The sequence below is a fragment of the Indicator indicator genome, chromosome 1, assembly GCF_027791375.1.
Source record: "Indicator indicator isolate 239-I01 chromosome 1, UM_Iind_1.1, whole genome shotgun sequence".
NCBI classification, from domain to species: domain Eukaryota; kingdom Metazoa; phylum Chordata; class Aves; order Piciformes; family Indicatoridae; genus Indicator; species Indicator indicator.
The window spans coordinates 126,671,412-126,692,671 of NC_072010.1; the positions used below are offsets into that span (position 1 = coordinate 126,671,412).

Sequence of the window (21,260 nt, forward strand, 5' to 3'; positions counted from 1 at the left end):
AGCCGTCGTTTGGTCAGTCGGTGACAAACTTGTGCCCGTGGCGGCCGCCGCGGCGAGGGCAGCTCGTCTCCAGCCGGGGCAGCCGCCGCTCCCTGCAATGTTAGAACAATTTCACAGTGAGTCCTGAACCGATCCTGCGCATTTTCGACTGCTACGGCTGGAAACAAGCTTAGCCCTGCTTCCGCCCTAAGAACAAACACCTTTCACCAAGCGTGACAGGAACATGACATTTTTGCAGCCATGTCTCCTCGCAAGGATGGTTTATGCGGGGGGCGGAGGGAGCAGCCCGGACGACGAGGCTCTGTGTAACGAGAAAGGAAGATAAACAGGAAAACAATAAAAATTCAAACCTCCCTCACTTGGAGCAGGGCATGGGGCGTTGGGCAGGACCGGGACCGGTGGGCGCCCTTCCAAGGGAGCCGTCGGGCGGCGGCTCCGGGACAGCTCCGGCTCCGCTTTTCGCTGCCAAACGAAGCGGGCGGCGCCCCCTCCCCGGATGCCTGATTAGAGGGGACATGGCGAGGGGCAGTCCGATCCGGCCCGGGGTGGAGGGAGTCTGCAGCGCCTTGCACTCCGGGGTCACCCCACGCCCGCTCCTGCGGTGAGAAGTGGACGTTCTCAGAGAGGGCAGGTGGCCCAGGTGACCGCTACCCACCTGTCCCCGGCAGGAACGACAGCGCCGTTACCGATGCGCCCGAGCGCCTCCATCGCCCTGCTCCCCCGCGGGGCCGGAGTGGAGCCGTGTGAGGGGAGGTGCGGAGGGCCGCAGAGGCCGATCCTCTGGTCGAAACCCACCGCGGAGGCCCCGAGTGCGGGGAGATGGAGCGGATATTGTTACGGCAGCGGCAGTCGAGGGTGTTAATCTAGGCTGTCTGGAGTGAAAAGAGGCAAATATTTCCGTTTGTGGCCTCCTGCCTCTCTCAGCACCGGCTGTCAGTCCCCGGGCTTGTTATCCGTACAAGACATCAGTTTGTTTGGCTGAGCTCAGCAAGGTTTTCTTCTCCGAGCAGAACTATAATTGCTATAATTCTACTGTATCATTTGGATCATTGCAGTATTGTTGTTTTCTCTCTCTCCTTCTCTCCCCCTAACACTGCAATAACGCGCTCCAGTGTTAAATTAGCAGGTTGCAAAGGGAAGGGAGGGAAAAAAAAAAAAAAAGAAGGGAAAAAAAAAAGAAGGAGGAGAGACCATAAATGAATGAAAGTTTGTTTAAAAAATAAATAAAACAACAAAATGACTTGGCAGAGGCGAGCTCGCATCGCAGAGCATCCTCGCTTGCGAGCGAGACTGCCGTCTGCGCTCCCCGCGACCCGGGCCGGCCGGGACCGCTTTCATCACGGCAGAGCTGGCGGGACGAGGGGCATCGGGGCACACGGGCCCTCCCGGCCTGGCCCACTCACACAGGGGAGAGGGAACGGGGAGGAGAGGGAGTGAAAACAACATGAAGAAGGCCCAAAGGCCGCCGCAGGGCTCCCTGCGTTCCGCGCGTCCCCGACAGCCCCCGGCACCAGCCCGCAGCAGCCCCGGCTCGCACCGCTGGCAGTCACCGGCAGGTCTCGGCTCTGCCGGAACCCTCGCAGCTGCCGTGCCCAGAGTCCCCCGTTTCCCCCCCACCCCTCCCGGCTGTGCCCAGGCAGGCTCGGGCCCACCTCCCGGGCTGGCAGCCCTTCCCGGCCCCGTTTTCTCGCGCGCGGTGCCGCTGGTCGGCCGGCACTCAGCAAAACAGAGGGAAGGCAGATGAGGCCGAGCCTGCCTCCCCTGCTGCCGGAGAGCCACTCCCCGCCCGACCGCGCCCGCCGCTCTGTGCCGCTCCTCCCGGGCAAGCCCCGGCGGTGAAGCCTCGGTGGAGCCGCCACGCGTGACCGGGGCGAGAGCGAGAGGCGGCAGCTCCTTTGCGCGCCGAGTTTCCCTAAGGCTGCCTCTGGGCAACCTCTGGTTGTTTTTTTTTTTTTTCTGGGGGGGGGAAATAGGTGCTTTTTTGAAGTTACTGAGTTATTGAATTAATTGCCACCCATGCCAGCCATGGCAAAAGGTCCCGAGGGCTGAGCAGCGATGACAAACAGCAACTTCGCGTCCTCTGCACAGGCGCATCCTACAAAACCGGGCCGGGATACGGCCGCCCCGCCAAGGAGCGCAGGGTCCGCAGGCCGCCCGCGACGGGGCGCTCCCCGGTTCTCCGGCGGCATCTCCCAGCCCGCGAAGTCAGAGGGAAACAAAGAGGGAGGAATGACGGGCAGAGGCCCCCTTCTCAGGGAGGGGCCGGCTCTGGGAATAGCGTTTGGCCCCACATGACAGGTACGGACACACACCTAGAGAATCTGGGAGCATGAATGTGCGTACATGGCCGTGGGCGTTGTGCCCACGCCCGCAAATGTATGGACACTTGCTTTTATTTTGTCTTAATTTCCTCTGATTAAGTAATTAGGAGAAGCGGAACCTGCATGGGAATTGTGGAACGAACAGAGAAAATTAAGATGTCCCTCTCCGGCACTCGGGTTCGGGAATCACCCGGGAGAGTGGGCTTCCCGAGAGCAGTTCCTCCGACATAACTTTGCTTACGGGAGTCTGGATCCAGGAATGCAAAAGAGAGCGACGATGTGCAGGCAGATGTAACGTGCCTGTTAAAATTGAGGCCAAACTACCCAAAGAGAAAGCCTGAACGGGAAATTAAAAACCCTCAGAGGTCCCGGAGTGGCTTTGAAGGGGCCTGCGGACAGCATATGTGCGTGCGGGAAAAGGCGGTTGGGGCAGGAGGAGGGGTGTCGGCCATCACTGCGCCGGGGCTGCGTGTCCGGCCCTGCCCCACCCTGATCGAGGGACGCTCCTCCAGAGTCCCTCGACTTCCACACCCCGCTAGGCAAGGCCAGCCGCACTGCACCTCGCCGCCCCCTGGCCCTGATGGCGCTGCCCAGGCATTTGTTCCGGTAAAACCCCGTTGCGGAACCCGGTATTTTTAAATACCGGCTGCAAGAGCGGCGAGTGCGCGCCTCTGCGCAGCGCTGCGACGGGCGGTCTGCCAGGGGAAAAACCCGGCGCGGAGCCCCCAACAGAGCACACCCCCTCCCTCTCGGGCATCGCCGGGGGTTGGGGCCGGGCCGGGTGGGAAGCAGAGCCGCCGTCGAGGCCGAGACACACAGGGCGAGGCGTACCGCGGGTGCTCCTCCACCGCCCACCACAGCCGCGCCCGACGACTCCCCGAGCGTCTCCCGCCGCTTGGGGCGTGGCTGGGCAGGGCGGGGCGTGGCGGGGCAGCTCGGGGCGGGCGCCGATCCGGGGTGGTCCGAGCCGGGGTTTGCCGGGCGCCGTCTGTCGGCGGCCGCCCGGCCTCCGGCGAGAACCAATCAGGGGGCGGCTGCCCGCACGTGGAGCCGAGGGGACTCAAGAGCGCCGCGGCCGCCGCTCACTCCCCCCGTGACGGGCGTCCCGGCGGCACAGGGCAGCGCCGCGGGGGCGTCCGCGCCGCCGCAGCCCGCCCCGGCCCCACGGCCCGGCCCCGCCGCTGCCGCCGCCGCCGCCGCCATGAGCGGCCCGTACCCGGAGGAGAGCTGCGCCGAGCGCCCCGAGTGCAAAAGTAAATCGCCAACTTTGCTGTCCTCCTACTGCATCGACAGCATCCTGGGCCGGCGGAGCCCCTGCAAGGTGCGGCTGCTCGGCGCCGCACCCAGCCTGCCCGCCATCGCCGCCCGCCCGGACAGTGACAAGGCCGCACAAGGTAAGCCCCGCTGATCCGCCGCCAATGCCCCATCACGCTCGCCTGGCTGTCGGGCAGGGCATAGCCGGCCGTGTCGTTCCAAACTCCGCCGCGCAGCCTGTGGCTCAGTTCAGCTCCCCGGCCGGCCGGGCACCGCGTCGGAGCCGCGGTTTCCGTTTGCCCCGTACCCTGCTACCCGTGCTCCCAGGGAGCGCGGCCAGAGCCATGCCCGAAATCCAACCCGGTTAATTCTGTGCGGGTTGGGTACAGTCGCTTTACGTTGCTCTTGCTTTCGATTTTTTGGTAATTATTGAAGGTTAAATATATCGGTACGAGCTGCGATCCGTGCAGAGAAAAGCTTGCCCGTTCACCTTGAACCTGTAACGGATCTTGGCGAGCGGCTGGGGGCCGCACCTGGCAGCGGGCAGGGCAGTAAGAACAGCGCACCGGCAGCCGCCACTCCCGGCCCGAAGTTGGAAGTAGCCTTTCCAAGGCCAAGGGAAGCTCGGCTGGCCAACCCCACGCAGGGCTTCCTCACCCACTTTGCCCTTTTCCTCAGCGTTCAGGAACAGTCGGGCGGGTTTCTATTGTCCAAAACCAAAAAGAAACTTGGAGGATAGGGAGAGACGATAGGAGAGAGTAAGAAAAAAAAAAAAAAAAAAAAAAAAAAAAAAAAAAAAAAACCAAAGCGGAGAAGCCCCGGGCCACCGGGCAGTGGCAGCGGGGCCGGCGCTGCCCCACCGTGGCCCCGCGCAGCCCCGCCGTGAGTGAAAGGATCCAGCGGTGGCCGTCTCCTTGGAGTTGTCTGTGCAGGCCAGGACAGCCCGAGCCTCCCGGCACCTGTCTCGCCTATGAGCGGGACGCTGGGCCGGACTCTGCGGCCAGGAGGAATTTCTTCTTAAGCCGGGAGCAGCGGTGCGAGCAGAGGCCGGGCTGAGGGTACCGGCAGGGGCGGGTCTTACCTCGGTGCGGTGTGGAAAACGGTGCCTGAGGATGGCCTGCGGGCCTGAGGTCTTGCCCAGGGCTCAGAAAACGGTACCCGAAAGTGGCTGGCGGGCCTGGGCTCTTGCCCAGGGCTCATCGCGCTGATCCCACTGACTATGTCTGTCTTTCTCTCCCCTGTTTTCTCTCTTCCCTCCGGAATCTCTTTCCCAACGCCTGCCCATCCCGTCCGACTACTGCGGCCGCTTAACCGTCCCCCCTCCCATCTGCTCTCGGTGCAGGGTCCCCCAAGGGCAGCCCTCCCTTCGAACCGGCCGAGCTGCACCTTCCCCCCAAACTACGCCGACTCTACGGACCGGGCGGGGGCCGGCTGCTGGCGCCGGGGCCAGCGGGGCCACGGGGAGACCGTCCAGAGGGGCGGCCGGAGGGGGGCGCGGGTCCCGTGTCCACCGCCGCCCCGTGGGACACGCTGAAGATCAGCCAGGCGCCCCAGGTCAGCATCAGCCGTAGTAAGAGCTATCGCGAAAACGCGCCCTTCGTGGCTCCACCACCCGCCCGGGACGAGCTGGGCAGCCCCGTCGCGCACGTCGAGGAGCGGCCAGGCCCCGCCGCGCCAGCTGCCGAGGAGGAAGAGGAGGAAGAAGACGAAGAAATGCTGGAGGAAGAAGATGAGGAGGAAGAGGAGCTGGAGGACGAGGAGGAGGAGGAGCTGCTGGGCGAGGACGGCGGGGGGCTGCTGAAGGAGACCCGTCGTGGAGCTACCACAGCCCCCGGGGCGGAAGGCGGGGATCTGTCCCCCAAGGAGGAGTTGCTGCTGCACCCCGAGGACGGCGAGGGTAAGGACGGCGAGGAGAGTGTCTGCCTCTCGGCCGGCAGCGACTCCGAGGAAGGGCTGCTCAAGAGGAAGCAACGCCGCTATCGCACCACCTTCACCAGCTACCAGCTGGAGGAGCTGGAGAGGGCCTTCCAGAAAACCCATTACCCCGACGTCTTCACCAGGTACCGGCGCCGGGGCCCCGGCTGAGCGCGGAGCGGGTGAACTACGGGAGGACGGGACAGGGCCGCTGTGTGCTGCACCCCACCCTCCCGGGGTGAATTCTGCCGCGAGCACCCCACCATCCCTGGGGGCGGTGAAGGGACTAGGAGCAGGTCCGGGCTCCAGAGGGTTCTGGGGCCAGCAGCGGCCCGAGCAGGCCCGCATGGATGCTGCCCCCGGGGGCTATTTTTACGCAGTGTCCCCCTCCCCCTCTCCCCAGCGGGATCGGTTACGCACTCCCCATAGGGCTGGATCCCGGCCTGGCCCGGGGAAGCCCCAGCAGGAGCAGAAATCAAAGCGCCGCAGCCTAAAAATACCGGCCCAGTACATCGGTGGCCTCTCGCTGGCCGAAGCCTCTCGCAAGGAGGCTGACGGAGCCTGGCTCGGCTCTGCCCGCCCTTTCTGGGGCATTTTTCCGTTGAAAACGGGAGTCCCGCGGCAGCGGGTCTGGCCAGCAGCTGCTCCTCGCCAGTTCAGGCAGGGAGAGGAGGCAGAGCCGCCTGCCTGCACCTTGTGCTGCCCGAATATAACCACCACACCACCCCCCGCTTTTAGCCCACAGGAAGGCTGAGCCCCCCAAGCCGCACTTTTCGATCGAGGAGACGCTCCATATTTCTCATTTCCAGCCGGAGGACCTGGCGGGAGGCATGGGGTGGTGCTGGCCACGGGAGCATTTTGTTCCATCTCCCTAGGTGCCGGAACCTCCCTAGGTTCCCTCCGGTCGCAGCCTGGCCCCGGCAGTGAGAGCAACTGCCCGGGTGTGCGTGTGAATATATCGCGCTTTTTCGGCTGGTGTTTTTATGGCTGTGGTTTTTTTTCTGTGGGGCTTTTAATGCCCGACGGCGGCAGGGTCTCGGTTCCGCTGGGAGTGTTCCTCTTTGGGTAGGGCGCTGGTGAGAACACCTTACAGGTTTCCGATTTGCCTTAATTGCGGCAATGCAAACCGCGGTGCGTGTGGCGGCTCGGCTGCACTGTGGCTGATGTGGGAACGGGATGAATTTGGCGAGCGGCAGGGAGGAGGGTGCCACAACTCAGGTTCCCGACGAACCCACTGCTTAGCCTCCCGGAGCCGGGCTGAGGGCGGCGGTAGGCGGTGGCCGCCAGCCACCCGGCTCAGGTTGGCTCCTCCTGGGCACTGGGATTTTGGGCCCGTTTGGCTCGCAGAGCCGAGGGCTGGGGGGCGGCTCGGAGTGCCCCGGGCTGACGTTGGCGTGTGTGTCTCCCCCAGGGAAGAGCTGGCCATGAGGCTCGATCTAACCGAAGCCCGAGTGCAGGTGAGTGGTGGCGGCGGCGGGATCGGGACCGGGGCCTCCCTCTGCGGCGCCCGGCGAAGGGGGAACGCCGCCGGCCCTCCCTGGCCCCGGCAGGGCCGAGCCATTGGCTGGCAAACCCCCGTGCGATTAAACGGCGGGGTCCCCACGGGGCTTCAGTTGTTAGAGACCCGCTCGGCCGTAAGCCGGGTATTTGGCTGCCATCAAATCTCCAATCGGGCTTCATAAAAGCCCACTTAGCGCTAGAACAAACAGGGCCATTTGAAGGCAAAATGTTGTTTGATTTCCTTTCCGCCTGCACAAGGAGCTGGCTAATGCTATTTGATTTCCCATTTTTGATAGCAATAAGCCTGCATTGATCTAATAGTGAGTGAGTGCAATGCTATTAAAGGTGTTTGCCGCCCCATACCAGAGTGCATTTCCCAACCTGGGTCTCATAACCAAAGAGACGATAAACATTGGGATGCCCTGATTGCCAACAGAAAACAGATGTCTCTGGGTTTGAAGCTGAGCAAATCACTTTACAGTTAAAATCGGGCGCTGATAAAGCATAATAAATTCCATATGGCTCATTTAATACACAACAGCTTCTTGCATTAGAGGGGCTAATGATGAGATTTGTCCCCTCCTTTCTGTTGACACATTTCTCCATTGTCAAACAGAGATGTGACAGCAAATCAGTATTTTCAGCTCAGGGGAACAAGTCGTGGGAAAGTTAAATAACTTTTTAAAAAGAAAGACACCCCCTTTCTCTCTCCTCTATTCACGGGAGAAGATGTAATTAAGGGAATATGAATTATGAGAGTCCCTTCGTTTACCTTTGGGTGTACTCAGACTTATTAATTCAATAAGGAGGAATTGCAGCGAGGACAGCTTGCTAATTGAGTTTTAGCTGGGAGAGACGCTCCCCCCGTGCCCGGCTGTTGGCTTCCCCATGAACGCGATGCCTCTTCCCGCGTGGGTGCCCAGATGGGCGGCTGTGGGATTCGGTTCTTGCTGCGCAGCTGTACAAGAGGGACCCGTAGTGCAACTGCCTTCCTCCCTTCCCCGAGAGAAGGGGGTCTCACGCTGAGCTTACAAAAGCCGAGCCGAACGGGGAGAGCTCAGCCCCTACACCATCTTCCCGGAAAACAAAACAAACAAAAACGTGACAAATGCACGTTTCTCTCAAAATCTCTCTTGCACTGGGTTATTAAGCAAACATTTCATTGTCACTTGAAACATGTAATTTTAATTTTTTCCCCTCTACCTCTGCCCTGTTTTAAGACCGTGTTTATTTCACGATTTTTGCATTCTGGGATGGGAGGAGGAGAAGAGACGAGGGGTGGTGTTGCCGCAGTTTCCTAATTAACTTTCATAAAATAGATCCTAAAAGGGCAGCCGGAAAACGTGTATTTGCTGCTTGGGTTGCCTCCCAAATTATTTCTTCGTTTCAGATGTTACCTAAATCACGATCATTTCCCGCCCCTCCTTGCTCTAAATCTGAAGGGGAGAAAACAAAACAAACAAAAAGTTCGCGATGCCCACATGATATAATTTGGTAATATTCCCTTCAGAGACAAAAGTGGCGCAGCTCCTGGTGTGGCTGTGCGTGCGGAACATAAACCCGCAGAGTCCCAAGAGGAAATCTTTTTCCTTCTGTTCTAGCGCAGCCACAGCCCTGCTGCGATGCGTTCCCAGGCGCCGGCAGCTGCCCGCACCCCCGACCTGCCGGCGAAGGCGGTGTGGGGCAGTGGTAAACTGCTCAAACCCCCCGGGAGCCAGGGGCTCGGGACAGGGCCCAGGGGCACCACAGAAAGTTGCAGGCTGGCCCACGGAGTGGGCCGGGGCTACAGCGCAGTACTGACGCGCGTGGCTCCACAGGCCGACCCTTTTGGGGGTGTCTCCCCCGGGCGGGGGTGGCAGAGCAGCGGGCGCCGTCGGGCCAGTGCGCGGCTCCCGCGGAGCTCGCCCCGACGAGGGCGCGGGCAGGCGTATTAAAACCAGTTTTTCTTTTGGCTTTCAGGTATGGTTCCAGAACCGTAGGGCTAAGTGGCGGAAGAGGGAAAAGGCTGGGGCTCAGACACACCCCCCAGGTTTGCCTTTCCCTGGTCCCCTGTCAGCAACTCACCCCCTCAGTCCATACCTTGATGCTAGTCCTTTCCCTCCTCATCACCCAGCTCTAGACTCCGCCTGGACCGCTGCCGCCGCCGCCGCCGCGGCCGCCGCCTTCCCCAGCCTGCCGCCGCCGCCCCCCGGCTCAGCGGCGCTGCCCCCCGGCGGGACCCCGCTCGGCCTCGGCACCTTCCTGGGCGCCGCCGTGTTCCGCCACCCCGCCTTCATCAGCCCCGCCTTCGGCAGGTACCCACCGCCCCCCCACGCGTGACACGGCGCATCGGGGGGACCTGGGGGAGGGGATGCCAGCAGCCTCCGGCGCGCATGTTGCCCCTGGAGCCCTCTGCCGCGCGGGGCAGCCGCTCGCGCCTTGGCGCGACCCCACGCGGGACCCGTCTCGCGCGGGCCGCCCCGGCCTTCGAACTTGGAGCGCTGGTGGCCGACGGCCGATTGGGCACTACGCGGGTCACGTGTTTCCTCCCCGAGCTCTCATTGGGCGAGGGCACCTCTCACGCCCGCCCGCCCCCTACCGCCCTGCGTCCGACGGGTCCCTCGTGGGGGCGACCCATCCGCGGCCACCACGCAGCTGTGGGCGGCGGCGTTTGCGGGGAAACCAGGAGTCCGTGCACGGGCCAGCACGGAGCAGGGTCCCCGCGGGAGTCGGTGCTCCTACTCAGAGACTAAACCAGTGTGGGGTGCTCTGCATGCGCGCGTGGCCGCAACGTTGCCCGGAGTGGGTTGGGAGTGGGGGTAGTTGGTTCGGAATGAGCCGGAGCCACGACATCGCGGGCGCCGTGACCGCCGCCGGATGCGGGGACATTTTTAGCCGCGGGCACGGGTGGGTTAGAGGTTTTTCGGGAGGCCTGTTTCTGGGCGAGCTCCCGCGGGCGACGCGCTGCGCCGCTCTGAGCATCCGCAGCCACAGCGGGAGACCCCCTCATGAGGAGTTGGCCATCGCTTCCCTCGGAGCCGAGGCCTCTCCGTCGGGGCGCGGAGCTCAGTCTGCCGGAGCAGGTGGAGAGGCGAGAGGCCCGATTCGTGGATGAGGCGAGAGCAGCCTCGGGGCTATCTCTTATGTTTTTTAGGGCTAGCAAGGGAGAAAGCCGCCCAAGAGCTTCTCTAAGAGTACCATGCTCTCCGCTGCCTGTACCCCGGCAGCGGCAAGTCGGGGAGACTCGGCCTCGGCAATTTTCTTCTTTCCTCTTTTTTTTTAAATTTTTATTTTTATTTTTTGTGTCCCACTCCAATATTTTGCCCTCCAGCGTCGTTTTTTTTTTTCCCCAGCTGGTCAGTGTGGCCCCTGTGTCCCCGCCTGGCGGGAAGGAGGCGATCGGGGCCGGGCGGAGCGGTGACGGCGGTCTCTGCTTCCCTTGCAGGCTCTTTTCCACCATGTCCCCCCTGGGCAGCGCCTCCAGCGCCGCGGCCCTTCTGCGGCAGCCGGCGCCAGCCGCCGAGGGCGCAGTGGGCTCGGCGGGGCTGGGGGACCCGGCCAGCGCCGCCGCCGACCGGCGGGCCTCCAGCATCGCCGCCCTGCGGCTGAAGGCCAAGGAGCACGCCGCCCAGCTCACCCAGCTCAACATCCTCCCCGGGAACAGCACGGGGAAAGAGGTGTGCTAAGGCACGGCTGCCCTCCTCGGGGTCCGGGTCGGGGTTTTTTAGGGGGAAGAAAGAAGAGGAGAGTAAATACGAGAATATAAGGTCACCTCAGATAGCACGAATCAAGACCAAACTGGGGGGGGAGGGGGAAAGAAATAATAGTAATAATGATTTAAAACAAATATAAATACATAGGAGGACCAGCAGCTAAGATTGGGGTAGATTCTCGAGTTAGGAACGTGGAGAGAGCGAGCACCACTCGCATCAGCCCTCACACGAGTGAACCGACACTTGCAAGCTCCTGAATAAGTAAATCCTTGGCTGGTACATTTCTTAAATGTACGACGTGTTAATTTCCTCTCTGAGCATTAAGGCGGAGAGGGGGTGGTGGGGGGGGAGGGAGGTGGGGGAAGGGTGGGAGGGGAAAGAAAAAAAGAAAGCCCTAATGAAAGTTATTATATATTAGCGTTATGTACACTTAATATTTTTCCTTCTGTTTATCTGGCAAGAAAAAAAAAAACAAAGCAAAAAAAGCAAACGGAATCGTAATTAAGAAAGAAAAAAAAAAGTAAAAGAAAAAAAAAGGAAATAAAGCAAAGCAAAGCAAAAGCAGGGGGGCGAAGCTACCCACATCTTCTTAAAACAACATCCCAGGGTGTTAAGATGGTCTGTTAGGAGCACTGGAGAACTTTTACATGTTGATGCGGTGAGCTGCGTATGCTAACCAAGGATGCCGCCAGTGCAGACTGAAAGTAAACGTGATGCTGTAAGATAACCAGTGCACTTAAGGGAAAGGGTATATCTTTTTTTCTTGTTATATTCTTTATCACTACACCAACCAAGGTTTTTATATCAAACCAAAGGGAAATACACTGCTAGAATATGGACTGTTTAAGTCACTAAACTGTGATTATTGATTCTGTATATACCATTGTTATAAAAAAGAAAAAGAAAAAAAAAAGAACAGAGCTTTGTATATTTGAAATGTTATAAAACAATTGCACTCAGTGTAGCGTTGTAAAAGTTTGTCATTCTGTAGATTCTTACTGTGTTGTAGATATAATAGGGTTCCTAGACAAATATTTATGTACAAACCCTTTATTTAACTTATTAACTGTAGAGGTTTCTGAAACCCTCAAGAGGCGATGGTACAGTACTTTTTTCGTGTAATGTCGTTATTGTTAACACTTTTCCTTGCTATCCGGTGGAGAAGTGCCACGTTCAGAAAATAAACAAAAAATATATGTTTAACAAAACAAAACAAAAAGGAACAAAAGAGGGGGGGGGGGGGGGGAAATGATAAATAAAAGCCCGGTCCGTACGGGGCCGCACTGCGGGTGCCCGGGGCTGAGCCCCGCCGAGGTTACTCACCGCCGCCCCCCCCGTCGCCGAGAAACCCTCTCACGGGGTTTGGGAGGGCACGGGTCCCTTGGCCGGGGGCGATTGCCAGGGCTTAGAGGGAGAACGAGGTGCCGGCGGCCCCGTTTGCAAGGGGATTTGCAGTTCGCACGGGTCGGGGGAAGGCACCCACGGTGGTACCTGCCTGCGCTCTGCCGTTGGGCACTGTGTCGTGTCCTCCCGCCCGAGAAGGGGGCAGGGGTCTCTTCGCGGTGTCTTCGACCTTACACCGTGGGAAGCCGCCCCCGGGCAGGGCTGGGGCAACTGCTGCCGAAAACAAGAGGCAGGGGAGAAAACAAGGATTTGGGGGAGCGCTTTGCTTGACCTCTCCTTGCACCCCTACTGGGGACGGGGGGAGGCAGGAAAGTTTCTCTGCAACTGTTCCTTGTCTCTGGACCCCTGCTCTCCCTGGTACGAACGTCATTTTTTGCTCCTTTCCTTTATTTCCGTGTTTTTTTGGTTTTTTTTTTAATCTTTGACTCGGCTCTCTCGCCGGCCTCTCCCACGAAGCAGAAACGTATGAACCCCCGCGGCAAGGACGGCAGCAGCAAACCCTGCTCCCCGCACCCTTTCCCCGTGCCCGATGTACCCCAAGGGCAGCGGGCACAGGGCTGGCTCGAGCCGTCGGAGTGCGGGATTGTGGTGAATTTTTGGGGGTGACTTGGTCTCACCGCGGTATCGCCTTACACCCGCAGCCGCGGGCAGGGTACCGGGGAAGAGCCCCGCTCCCCCAGGCCACTTGAGCACACCGAGGAGGCCCAGCCTGCTCCATCTTGCCGGCCCGGCTCGGGAACAGCATCGCGCGTGGAAGCCCGCCGCGACCTTTCCCCGCAGGTCCCCGCTTCCATCCGCAGCGTTTCACATCCCACCTCGCCCGCCCTCAGCCGTATTTTTGAATTCTAAAACCCACCATAGGGGAGGAAAAAAAAAATATAAATGTACGAGGAAAAGAAGGTTTGTTCCCCGGACATTATTAACTGTGCAGGCTGAAATATACATTTTTGCCTTAAAGAAAAGGGAATCATTATCAAACCATTACGCATTAAGAAATGTCATTCAGTCATTTTTTATTCATTCCGCTGAAATCTTCGTAAAAGCCCGAATCATACTTCTTGCAAGCAGCAATTTTGTTAATCCAGGGGGTTATTACTCTGGTCCCTTATTAGGATCTATACTGCTGCCAAGCAATCCTATAACCTTCTCAAAAGAAGTTTACCTCCGTGTTATAAAACCAGTAGTGGTATTTATACTGTGCAATAATTAGTGTATTACTTGAATCCACTAACAGGTTCATTTTATCTCCGCACAAAACCCCTAGTCTGCTTATAGAAAGCTTGTGCCTCCTTTGGTGCTGTTAAAGTGGTGAAAGAGTGAATGAAGGCTGGTAGCACTTTCTCCTTTCGCCGTGCCTTAATTCCCATCTCTTTCTGCTCTCATCCAATTAGTGCAGTGTATTAAGCGGTTTATCATCTCATAGTCAGCTATTGAGAGAAACAAGGCGAACACTTTGCAATAGAGCCTGCTCTCCTTTGACACCCTCAGGTACTTACATATTCCACTGTGCTATGAATAATAGAGGAAGAATAGAGCGCTAATTCCCTCATCAAAGAATGCCTTGTCTGCTGCTTTGCTCAACAACACCATTCTGATCAAAAGAAAAGCAATAAAGCTTAGCATAACAAAACGAAACCTACTTATTAGCTTAGTGGTTAAATTAATGCAGAGCCGCTGCTATTCAAAACCAAGGTTTGAAAACAGCCTCCAACAACCTGATAATGCTGCCTTCGGGATGAAGGAATTTTAATCTGAAATTTGAAGCTGGCACAGATGAGTTAATCTATTAAACTGCTATAAGGAGGGTGCGGGAGCACCATTCAATGAAGGCACATTTAAGGTGCTCTGCGGAAGACGGGGAAGGATGCGAAGGGGCAAAAAGATGTGCCCAGGGCGGCGGGAAGAGGGGGCCTGGCACAGCAACAGCCCTGTTGCAGACGGGAGCTGCTTTTTTAAAGTACCACAGATGTCAGCAGCGAAAGCTGGCTACCGGCTCCATACATCAACACTGCCCCAACTGCAAATAAATACAAATAAACACAAACCTTAATTTTAACAGCGTCGGGGAAAGGGGGAGCGGGAGGGGTGGAGAGAGGAAGAGGGGGGGAGGATGAGGCATAAGAGGAGGGAAGGGAGAGGAAAGAGATTCGGGCCAGATCAACCTCAAAATGCAAACCTCCGAATTCCAACCTTTCCCAAATTATTTACAGCGCCACATTTACCATCTCCGTTTAATATTAAAAGCTGTAAAGTTGATTTTGCATTTCCCAGCCTTTCTCCAGGGCCAAGACAAGGCACGGTGCCCAGAGCTTATTTAGAGAAGGGAGGGGAATCCAGTTTACTCCTTGCCAAGTCTTCAGCTTTGCTCTGACCAACTCTGTCGAGTGGAATCAAAAACCTGCCTTAATTTCGAGTAAAAGCCCTCGTTTCCAAACACACCCCCCCCCCCTCTCCCCAGGTGGCAGCTTGCCGGGGTTGCAGGGAGGGGGCCTCCAATATCTTGCCCCTCTCCGCTCCCGCAGGAGAGAGAGCAAGGCTCCTCCACCGGCTGTGCAAGAGGGAACGGCTCCTTGCAGGGCTACTATCTGCTGCTGCACCCTACACAGTCATTCCACAACACTCTCATTTAATCTAAACATCCCTAAACTTGCAAATTAACAGGCTCTTCAGCTGTAATTATACAGATACATACAAGTGCCACAGGGTCAGGTTATGCCATATCTATCCATTTTATTTGTATACCTAACGTTTGGAGGAGAAGGTCACACTTTTCACTTTTCTGAGGCATTCTACCCAGTTAATATCAGTAGTATCTTGATAATCCTAATAGGGTTGGACACACAAAAAAAATCTGAAAAAAGCCTGTGTGAAATTACAGGAAGCTGGGACCTTTCAAAGAGCTGCAACATCAACATTGTCGTCTAGGCAGCAACACCTTCTGCCCAAGACAAGCCTGCAAATGAAAGCCTCTTTTACAACAACCCAACTAAATGTGTTGGGAAGGAATGATAGCTTGCCAGGGGTGGGACAATATCAACACAAATGCATGGACTGAATAGGTTCCATTTCTCATGTGCTGAGTTCAATGTGAGTGAAAAAGGTTTTAATCCCAAAAGTTGCTCAGAAGACAACAATGTACTTACGCATATTTGAATAGTCATTATCCATAGAGAGACAGAACAACTTCCAATGCCACTTAGGGATAAGTGAACATCATAAAATCCCCTAACCCAGACATGCACATCCCTTTGGTGCCCAACATGTTCATGCTGATGCTCTTACTTTCTTCTTCAAGCTCCCTTTCTCAATGGCTGGGCAGCCAAAAAAAAAAAAAAAAAAAGGCACACAAGCACTTCTGTAAAACCAGGAGAAGTCAGGAACAGCACAACCTTGCATGGAATATTTTCAACAGCCAGATGATCAAATCAGATCCTCTTTTGCTAGAAAACTTTATTTTTTTTTCTTCAAGTGTTAAGAAAACTTTACATTTCACACTGTTGAAGATTTAAAAGACAATTTGCATAACCTTACATTAACATATCACATTACAAATTGAACGGCGAATATGAGTACAATATTATGTGTACATAAGCAGGTGCCCAAATTGATGCTCTTTTCTTGTCATATCTGCTTGACACTTTATTAAAAAGTAAATGAACAAGTTGTTTATAAAAAAACCTTTAAACCCTCCAACACACTAACTATGAACAGAACAGCAACAATGATTCTCTGCTTTCCCTTCCCCCGTTATTGGGTACAAAGCCATCCCAAATATTTCCCCCTTACGTTCAAATACTTTGCATGGAAAGAAAATTAAATGCATTTATATCCTCTGAATGCAGGGAATGGGTTTTGTACATGTCTTTACATCCACGCAGAAATTTCCAGCATGGCAAAATACTGTGCTTAAAGAGACATGGGAAGACTCTTAAGAATAATAATAAAAAAAAGGTCCCTATTTTTAGCACCTCCAGGTTTCAGTCGTTCTTTAATAGATTTGAGAGCGAGGCCTTCCTACCTCTGTTCAGAAGGTATTAGGACATTTAAAGGCATTCAGGTTTAGTATTGTTTTTAATTGGTATGTTTATGATCAGGAAGAAGATAAACTGTGAAAAGGCAAAACATTAGTGCTCCTACTGAGACCTCTACTAACCTCTCTTCCTGAGAGCACCTCTACTAAATACCCTGGAGCAAAGTCTAGGATCACTTACATTCCAGCAACTCTCACTGGGAATTATCCAATTAAAGCAGCAATTCCCCCACCCCCTTTTCCCTCATAGGTCTAAACACACAACAAAATATATTGCAAGAATCATCTACTCCATATTTGAATAACCCTGGCTTCACAATGGAGGAAAGAACAGAAGATAAGAACACCTCAAATATTTCATGTCTGTGTGAATCACACATCCCGTTTTCATCTTCTGTTTTCCCTCCTCCGAAGAGAAAAGACTGTTAGAATGTCATTGTGCATACCAAAAGAGTATTGCTTAAGAGATCATTACTGTCCAACAAGGATCTAGCCTCAGGTCTCCCTCCATTTTTAATCAATCACTGTCTTCACTTATTTGACTCTCCTACAGGTCTTCCCATACTGAAGGCAAAGAGTTGGCTGAGGTTCACTTCTGAGTAGCCACTCATGGACAGGCATTTATCCACAGTGCTCTTCAATCTTTTGTAGGCCTCAGAGACTTCCTTCCTGAGTGGCTGCTTCTTCAAATACTCTAAAAGAACAAAGGAAAAAAAAAAACAAACAACAAGAGAGATTAAATGACCACAAAAAGCCACTGTTTCTTCATTCACTACTACTGCAAACCATGGTATTTTGGAAGAGGGTGAAAGTAGTAGCCAGCAAAGACAACATTTAAGGGCAAGCTCTTCCAACTTCTGTTGCCTTCCCTCTGCCCTCCTCCAACCCACAAAGCTGTACCAGCTGGTTAGAGGCCCTGGTGAAGCTTCATATGGTGTTGAGGCTGAAGCTCCCTCAGCCCCATCAGCACCAGTGCAGCAGGCTCCTGCCATTTGCTGGCAAGAAACACTGATTGCCCAGTAGTGTTTTCTAACTGCAGTGAAATGGGAATTCACTGAGTCAGCAGAAAAAACAAGTGATGTCAGAACTGGCTCTGAAAGGATCCCATTTCAAATGAGCAGGTGCCTTAACTTGGTGAGAACTATGCAGAGTCCCTGGTGCTCTGAAGCAGGAAGAGATTTCATCCCAAGTCTGGCTTCAGAAGTGAAGGAAACCATGCTTTACTTCTCTTGTCCCTGTTGCTGCCAATACCAGCAGAGGCACAACCTGGGACAGACTCATTACCCATCTTGTGTATTCTCACATATGTCTTGTGTGTGGGACAGAATTGTGATACTCAGCGCTATGGAAGTGTTGGAAGGAAAGGGGCAGTAGCACAAGTGAGAAATTCTATGCTATCCCACCCTAAAATCACAGAACCACAGAATGTTAGGGGCTGGAAGGGACCTTGAGAGATCATCCAGTCCAACTCCCCTGCCAGAGCAGGATCATCTATACCAGATCACACAGGAACTCATCCAGGCAGGTCTTGAATATCCCCAGAGAGGGAGTCTCCACAACCCCCCTGGGCAGCCTGTTCCAGTGTTCTGTCACTGTCACAGTGAAATAATTCCTCCTGTTTCCATGGAACTTCCTATGCCTCAGCTTCCATCCATTGCCCCTTGTCCTGTCATTGGGCATCGCTGAGCAGAGCCTGGCTCCATCCTCTTGGCAGTCACCGTTTACATCTTTATAAACATGAACGAGGTCACCCCTCAGCCTCCTCTTCTCCAAGCTGAAGAGCCCCAGCTCTCTCAGTCTGCCCTTGTAAGGAAGAGAGAAGATGCTTGGTGTCTCCACCAGCAAGCATCAGTTTCACCTGACACATGAAAACAGAGAGCCATTCCCATATGCCTGATAATAATACCTGTGAAGAAACATCTGAAGTGCAAGAGTTTTACTCACTTGTATGCCTGTGCATGTGCAAACTCATGCGTACATGCATGAGCTTGTAGAGATTTCAGCAGGAAAGCCCCAACTGCTCCATGTGATTGTTTTTTTGATTGTTGTAAGATTTTACGCCATTAAAAAAAAAGTATCCAGGGATTTTGTTTGGGTGGTTGTCCAGCTTTTGCTTTGCAAAGATTAAAGAGCAAAGAACGAAATATTTTATGGAAATACACCAATCCAATGATGAAGATCTGGTGCAGCTGGGATCCTCCTTTCCAACCAACTCCACGTTCTAGAAACACCATCTCCTACCCAAAAGCCTTGTGTCTGCAGTTACACCTTGGGACAGGCAGCACCAGACAGTCTATGTTGCTGAGCACACAAGAAGGAGGATATATTGAAGAACGAGATGCCCTCCCAGTCACTTTCCTCCTCATTAGGCTGGAGGGACTCCAGGTCAAGCAGAACTATGATAGTACAGCAGAGCTGCTAAAAGGTCAAGCTTCCAAGCCATTTAGGCACAGCATTAAGCATATTTCTTGTGAGCAACCAACACAACCTTCCAGTGTTCACTAGCTTTGCCTAAAAGATGTTGTCTCATTTTTTCCTGTCACCTTTACAACACTGGCACTGCCTTTCCCATGCTCTGAACACATAACAGAAGAGCTTTCATCACCTCCCAAATGGCTTTTACTGCACAGCATGAGTTAAGATGAAAATTCATTTGTCTCTGAAAGAGCTGAGTTTTTATTTTAAGAGAAGGGGTTTGGAGGTGAGGGTTTTGAGTCCACCTGTGTGAGGGAAGAAATGCCTCACTCCTGTGATGACTTCTTTCTGTGATGTGACTGAGATGAAGACGTCCCACTGGATGTACCTTCATCTTGGCAGCCAAGTCAAGGACTGCAGGGAAGGGAGGCACACTAACGGAAAAAGCTGTCACAGTTTTGGGGGTAGTGAATTCTCCTCCTCAAGGATTTACAAACGATTTTTTGCAGAGCCTCCAGCGTTTTAAGATGAGCTCAGCAGATTAACTCCTGCATATGACACAAGCAGTAATGTTTTACTGAGCAGTTGGCACCTGCTTGGGTTTTTTTCATCTTATTCAGAAAGTTCCACTGAACTCAGTTGCTTTGCATGATGCTATCAAATCTTTCAAAATTAAATTAACAATGCCAGTCTGAGTAAGTGAATACGATGATTAAAAGCATTTTGGTGAGCACCTTTCATGCATCCTTGTGAAGAAGGATGCCATATTCAGTTTGGGGGATTTCTATTGCCAGCTTGGGGCAGTAAGCAAACAGAGGAAGATGCCAGGCTAAAGATATCACATTATTTTATAGAAGAAAAAAATCCTCACTTAACTTTCTCAGGTCTCAGTGGCTGCTTTAGAGTCATGATCTAGTCTTCCTTTTGGCCAAATGCTAATCATCATTACCCAGACTGTAACGACATTATGTTTATTAGCAGAATTAAAATTCCTTTAAACTATAGCACCAATACAATAAAATCTGTTCACTAGTAGACTGAAGCCACTACAGCATAAAGACATTTAAAGATCTCGAAGTTATTGAAATGTTTGGTTGAATTAAACAAACAGCCAAAGTTATAATAACCAGATCCATAAAACCACTGAACTCACACTGCCACAAATCCAGCACTGAGCAGTTCATACATTTTCAAGCCAAATGACACAGTGAGTGGGTTCACTTGCCACTGCTCACAAGTTAGCAAAACACCAAGGAACCAAGGATGAAAACACCATCCTTGTAGCTTAGAACTAGGCTAAAGAAGGAACCAAGGTGAAACCTATCAATGAGCAGAAACAGCTGGCACAAGCGAACATTAATCATGGGAACAACCAGGCAAACAATAAAGCAGGGCTGAAAGTAGGAATCAAAACTACAGGCCCATGTACAGCTCCAATTCAGGCTTCAGCTGTCCCACTAACAAAGTGCCTAGCTGCCCCACCCCCACCCCAACATTAAATCCAAACTTCAATTAAACGCAATAACCTTTCTGGCAGTATGCTTCAAACATTTCTTAGATGCAATTACCCTCATAGAGGCAAGCAGGAAAGGATGGACTTTAAAAAAAAAAGAAAAGAGAAATATGAGGGGCCTTGTTGAAGTAATGAGGCCAATTTTAAGTTTCAATTATAAGAGAATAGGAGCTGGGAGCTCTGGGAGGAGAGGCAGGCAGCGGCTGTGTCTGCAGCACAGCCACACCATGCATTTGAATGACACAAGTGCATCTGATGACTGGGGAGAAGAGATTTAAAGAACTGTAGTAATACAGAGCAGGGGAAGATGAGAGAGGACACAGCTCCTGATGTGTTTACCTCCTTTGCTGATGGGATATTGACTTTTCCCACCAGGTTGGTTAGAAAGGGGACTATTTACGCTGCCACACAGCAGAGTAAGAATGACAACCAGCATCACTCTGTGCTACTCTGAGTAAAAGGCAACTGTGACCGTCATATATCACACAGCCAGTCAATACCTTCCAGCTACCATACCATCCAACTTAGAGATGCATATAAAAGCTCCTACTTTCTTCCTAAATTAGAATTTAATCAATAACGCACCTACGGCCTTCTGAAAACTAAACTATACAAACTGACTGAAATTGCCTTTCCCTAAGTCAGTCACATTCTGAATGCTTCTGTACCTATGACCATCCCATCGTTGGTTTTAATAACATCCAAGTGCAGTGGCCAGCAATTTTTTTTAAGATGCCCACTGCTGCAGAATGCATATGTGGCTGTACATAAAGAGATACAAGCACATATGCAGAGCATACAAAAGGTAGCACCCAAATGAAAGGTACAATTCTATTAATAGAAATAAAAAAAAACCCCAACACAAACACATGCTTCTGACTCCATCTAAATAAAATTCAGGCACTGAAGTCTCTAAACTTAATAAACCACTGAATCTGGTAAAGATTTTAAGAGTCATATTAACTCACAGTTAACCCTCTACCCCTGCCAATGTAAGAGCCTCCTTGTTCCCTTCACAAAACCCAGCCTGAACTTCTGGATGTCCCTGGCAAATTCAGCATCCCACCCAAGTTCTTGTTTAGCTACCTAGGTATATTTGTATATTATCTGGGGGAACCCCCCCTGAATAAATAAATGAATAAATTAAAAGTTACCTGAAAATCCATTTACCCCATATTGCTGAAGGGATGTTGGAAGCAAGGATGGAGGTTATCTAT

The 21,260-nt window shown here is 53.5% G+C and overlaps 2 protein-coding genes across 2 annotated transcripts in view; one reads left to right on the plus strand and one right to left on the minus strand.

The window, feature by feature from the left end:
* The first annotated feature begins 3,522 nt into the window (after positions 1-3,522).
* On the plus strand, positions 3,523-10,654 carry ARX (aristaless related homeobox). The gene is made up of 5 exons (XM_054386780.1): positions 3,523-3,715; positions 4,918-5,635; positions 6,901-6,946; positions 8,949-9,283; positions 10,414-10,654. Exons 1-5 carry the CDS (start codon positions 3,523-3,525, stop codon positions 10,652-10,654), a joined length of 1,533 nt encoding a protein of 510 aa, XP_054242755.1.
* Positions 10,655-16,645: 5,991 nt separating this feature from the next.
* Positions 16,646-21,260, minus strand: part of POLA1 (DNA polymerase alpha 1, catalytic subunit) — a 229,094-nt gene continuing 224,479 nt past the window's right edge. Inside the window, exon 36 of the mRNA XM_054396054.1 lies at positions 16,646-16,809. Within this exon, the coding sequence (XP_054252029.1) occupies positions 16,646-16,809 (164 nt within the window). The remainder of the gene's footprint in view (positions 16,810-21,260) is intronic.